This window comes from Priapulus caudatus, unplaced genomic scaffold (assembly GCF_000485595.1).
Source record: "Priapulus caudatus unplaced genomic scaffold, Priapulus_caudatus-5.0.1 Scaffold491, whole genome shotgun sequence".
Classification (NCBI taxonomy): Eukaryota; Metazoa; Priapulida; class Priapulimorpha; order Priapulimorphida; family Priapulidae; genus Priapulus; species Priapulus caudatus.
The window spans coordinates 147879-152723 of record NW_014577552.1 but is presented as its reverse complement, the minus strand read 5'-3'; the positions used below and the strand labels follow the sequence as shown (position 1 = coordinate 152723).

General features: G+C 54.6%; 1 protein-coding gene across 1 annotated transcript in view; it reads right to left on the bottom strand.

Annotated features, from left to right (window-relative positions):
• The window catches only part of LOC106810973 (chromodomain-helicase-DNA-binding protein 7-like), a 64135-nt gene that overhangs the window by 13850 nt on the left and 45440 nt on the right, over window positions 1–4845 (bottom strand). The window contains exons 31-38 of the mRNA XM_014814474.1: window positions 4731–4842; window positions 4217–4425; window positions 3583–3682; window positions 2816–2880; window positions 2148–2557; window positions 1974–2108; window positions 1727–1855; window positions 229–616 (exon numbers count right to left, since the gene is read on the bottom strand). Of these exons, the coding sequence (XP_014669960.1) occupies window positions 229–616; window positions 1727–1855; window positions 1974–2108; window positions 2148–2557; window positions 2816–2880; window positions 3583–3682; window positions 4217–4425; window positions 4731–4842 (1548 nt within the window). The remainder of the gene's footprint in view (window positions 1–228; window positions 617–1726; window positions 1856–1973; window positions 2109–2147; window positions 2558–2815; window positions 2881–3582; window positions 3683–4216; window positions 4426–4730; window positions 4843–4845) is intronic.

The following is a 4845-nucleotide window of genomic DNA, read 5'->3' as shown; positions in this document are numbered from 1 at the left end:
GTCTACACAGCATCTACCTACCTTCTACTCTACACAGCATGTATATATATATATATATATATATATAGCTCCTACTCTATAGTCTACACAGCATCTACCTACCTTCTACTCTACATATCCAGGCTCTGTATATATATAGCTTCTACTCTACACAGCATGTACATATATATTAATGATTCATATATTCATACATATATATAGCTGCTAATCTAGCATAGTAAACAGCACGTTGCGTCACCTGCTCTCGGTCTCCCGGCGTCTGCTGCTGCCGCCGCTGCTCACCACCACCGCCGCCCTTACCCCTTCTCTTCCCACTCCCCCTGCCCAAAGATGCACGCACCTTCGTCACTGCAGGGGAAGACATCGGGGTGGCGCTGCGTGGCGTGGATGCGGCCGATCCGCCGCCGCCGCCGCTACCGCCGCCGCCCGCTTGCCGGCCATACTCGCCGTATGGCGACTGCGGGGTGCCGGGGGTGGGCGTGCCACCGCCGCCGCCACCGCCGCCGCCAGGGGTCGCCGAGTAGTACTGTGGTACGATGGCAGGGTGACGCGCCGGCCACTGGCCGTGCTCGACGCAGTAGCAGATGTGCTCTATCCTGTGCATCAGAACCTTGTCCTGCAGGGCGGCGAACGCGGCGAGTTAGTTCGCGTGCGGTCAGGGTACGCGCAAACTACGATTGATTCGCAGCGTAACGAGACGTGGTTACGGATCGATCGCTGCCGTATAAATTTAGCCATTGTGCGTTTACGTGCTACTGGGAGTTAGCCGCTAATTCTATGCAGGCACTAGCAGTTTCACTCGAAATTTCTAGCAGCAAGGGTCAATAGTTTTGGCATAACATACGCCGGCAAACATTACGATCTTAGTAGATGGCTTATTAGTCCGGTCCCTTAGCTTCATGATCGTTACAGAGCTGACAAAAGCATCAAACTTGGCACAGTTGTAGCCTATGGCAGTACTATAAATATTAGAGGGGGTGCCCAATGTAGATATTCCTTATAAGTGAATTACAGATGATTAAATGTTCGAACCACGCCCGCCTGTACTGGCACATTGTATACAGCTGTTAACCCCACCCCCTCCGCGTGCATACGCTATTGTGCTATAGGCGGCATGAAAGTGTATTAACTCTCATATCTCGCAAACGAATTGAGTTTCATTTCTAGAAATCTAGATACATATAAACACATGGCTTAGCTATAATCCCCGTGAATTTTCAGGGAGTGTATTCGAGCAGAGGGAGGGAGGGAGGAAGGAGGTAGCACACGTACCTTAGGCCAGCGTATTGGGTTGTGCATGGAGTGAGCGAGCGAGGGAGAGGAGGGAGGGAGGGGGTTACACACATACCTTGGGCCAGCGTATAGGGTTGTGCATGGAGTGAGCGAGCGAAGGAGAGGAGGGAGGGAGGGAGGAGGTTACACACGTACCTTAGGTCAGCGTATAGGGTTGTGCATGGAGTGAGCGAGCGAAGGAGAGGAGGGAGGGAGGGAGGGAGGAAGGAAGGGAGGGGGAGGGGGAGTAGCACACGTACCTTGGGCCAGCGTATAGGATTGTGCATGGAGTGAGCGAGCGAGGGAGAGGAGGGAGGGAGCGAGCAAGGCAGAGGGAGGGAGGGAGGGAGGAAGAGAGGCGGTTACACACATACCTTGGGCCAGCGTATTGGGTCGTGCATGGAGTGAGCGAGCGAGGAAGAGGAGGGAGGGAGGGAGAAGGTTACACACGTACCTTGGGCCAGCGTATAGGGTTGTGCATGGAGTGAGCAAGCAGCTGAGCGACCGTCGGCGGATTCCGTTCTCCGTCCGATTCCATGAAACTCGCCTGACTCTCGTCGTCCGTGCCCAGTGGCGACCCCTGCTGGAGAGCAAACCAAACTTCGTTAGTTCTCACATAATATATATATCATACGGATTATACAGATTTTATATTATACGGAGAGAAACGTAGGGGAGGAGGAAGAGAAGCGCAGCTGTACCTCAAGTCTCATCATCTCACGGATCTTGGCAGGAATGGCAGAAGCAACCTCCTCCTCCATCTCTCCACCCAGCCGCGACGCAGTCTCCTCTTCCTGCTCCTCCTTCGGTGCAGCCGTCTCCTTTGCTTCCTCCTCCTCCTCTTTCAGGCTCCTTCTTCTTCCTTCTTCACTGACCCCAGCTTCTTCTTCCTTCTTTACAGGCTTCTCCTCCGCATCCTCGCCTTCTTTACAAACCTCCTCCTCCTCCTCCTCCTCCCTGGCTTCTATCTTCGGCTTGGCTTCCTCTGTCTTCACCAGCGCTGCTTCCCCTTCCTTTTCGTCAGCATGTTTCTCCTTTTCGTCAGTGTGCTTCTCCTTTTCGTCAGCGTGCTTCTCCTTTTCGTCAGCGTGCTTCTCCTTTTCGTCAGCGTGCTGCTCCTTTTCATCGGCGCGTTTCTCCGTCTCCTCATCCTCTGCTTCCTTCGACGTGGCTTCCTCTTTCACTTCGACCGCCTGCTCCTCCGTTTTCACATCTTCCATCTGCTCATCGGTCCCCTCGCTCACCCCACCCTTCTCCTTCTCCACTTCCTCCGTCTCTTCCTTGCCTGCGGGACAAAATGCAATTAACAACTGTTGTAAGGATGAATGCTGGAGTTAGTGCAGTCTACTGCTCTTGATGTTCATTTAAAATCGCATAACTCAGTCAAGTCCATGTTAGACAGCACCTCTACAGAACAGACCCCTGCCTATAAAGGACAGTTTTCCTCGACTGACCCTTCTACACAGGTGAAACTCTAGCGCGAATATAGTGAAGCGGAGGAGACAGTTTCCCTCGAGTGACAGCTACACCTGTGCGAAACTACCTCTACGAAACAGACACCTGTCTATAAAGGACACTATAGACAGCTCTCTTGCGTCGTACGTGACCCTTACACATACAGGGTCGATCGTAATCGACCCCACAATAAAACCAAGTGACGTTTGTTTCCTTACCCTCGCCAGCAGCAGAAGCAGGTGGCGCCACCTCCTCGTCGCCCGCAGCCATCGCCATCGCCAGCTCCTCCCCTCCTCCTCCTCCTCCTCCTCCTCCTCCTTCTCCTCCTCCTCCTCCTACCGCAGCCAGCACAGACTGAGAGAGACCTTCCTCTGCGCTGCGACATTCTGCCTCACGCGAAGCTAGACGACAGACTGAAGCTGTGTCAGCCCAGCCTGGAGCTGCCGGACTGGTGGACGTGCGGACGCCACGACAAGGACCTGCTGGTGGGAGCCGCGAGGTGAGAGAGCGAGGAGGGGAGGGGGAGGAGGAGGGGAGGGGGAGGAGGAGGAGAGGGAGGGGAGGAGGAGGAGAGGAAGGGGGAGGAGGAGGAGAGGTCACATCTAACGTTGCTCGTTTGTTGCACGGTGTTATTGTGCAGTCACATCTAACGTTGCTCGTTTGTTGCACGGTGTTATCGTGCAGTCACATCTAACGTTGCCCGTTTGTTGCACGGTGTTGCCGTGCGGTCACAGCTAACGTTGCCCGTTGTTTCAGGCACGGCGTCATCCGCACGGACTTCCACATCCTCCACGACCCGACCCTCTCCTTCAAGGACGCGCTACTGCAGGTGAAGCGACGTGTGGAGGCGGTCACCTCTCGGCTCGAACCTTGTTGAGCAGCTTGATGCGGTAGAGGCAGCGGCCCGCCCGCTCCTCAGTGATCGGCGCCACGTACACAAGCTGTGCCGCCGCCGCTAGAAAAACAAACGAACGTTGCTAACAATGCTTGATGAGGTAGAGGCAGCGGCCCGCCCGCTCCTCAGTGATCGGCGCCACGTACACAAGCTGCGCCGCCGCCGCTAGAAAAACAAACAAACGTCGCTATAAAGAAAACAAACGAACGTTGCTAACAATGCTTGATGCGGTAGAGGCAGCGGCCCGCCACGTACACAAGCTGCGGCGCCGCCGCTAGAAAAACAAACGAACGTCAGTGACAATGTACTCGTGCATGCGCTGATGGCCGCTGGCAGCGAGAAAACAAAAGAACGTCAGTGACAATGTACTCGTGCATGCGCCGATGGCCGCTGGCAGCGAGAAAACAAACGAACGTCGCTAACAATGTACTCGCACGTGCGCTTGCGATGTGTCGCTGCCGCTGCCGCTGCCGTGCGCAAGAAAACAAACGAACGTCACTCATGTACATTTCGAACATATCTGCGGTGCGAGAAACGGCTGCGAGACCACGCGACCCCAATCAGCATCCCCGATGCCCGCGTTGCCGTGGTTACCTTCCTCTGCCGTGAGCTCCTTGCGGCAGACGGCCTTGCACATGGTCATGAAGGAGAGGAAGTAGTCGGTTATGCTGTGGTCGAACTTCTTGTCGAGCCGCGCGAGAGCCTTGAACTTCCTCCAGTCGTACTCCTTCCTCTTCTTGTTGTACTCGACGCCAAAGCTCGAGACGACGCGGTAGAAGTCAGCCTCCTCGCGCCGCGACCACCTGTCAAATCACGCGCTCGTTACAGGTACGCTCGTTGCAGCTGTGTTCATTGCAGGTGCGCTCGTTAAGGTACGCTCGTTACATGTATGCTCGTTACAGGTGCGCTCATTACAGGTGGTTGCAGGTGTGCTCGTTAAGGTACGCTCGTTACACGTATGCTCGTTACAGGTACGCTCGTTACAGGTGCGCTCGTTACAGGTATGCTCGTTAAGGTACGCTCGTTACACGCATGCTCGTTACAGGTATACTCGTTACAGGTACGCTCATTAGATGAAAGAAGCCAAGCTGAGGGAGGCAGGACTTACCTCTGCTGCTGGTATCGTTTCTGCTGCTCTCTAACCTTCATTGCCTCCTGTGCTCTGAGCCTCTTCTCACACCTCTGCAATTTACAACACAGTAGTAATGTAAGTGATTCACCTA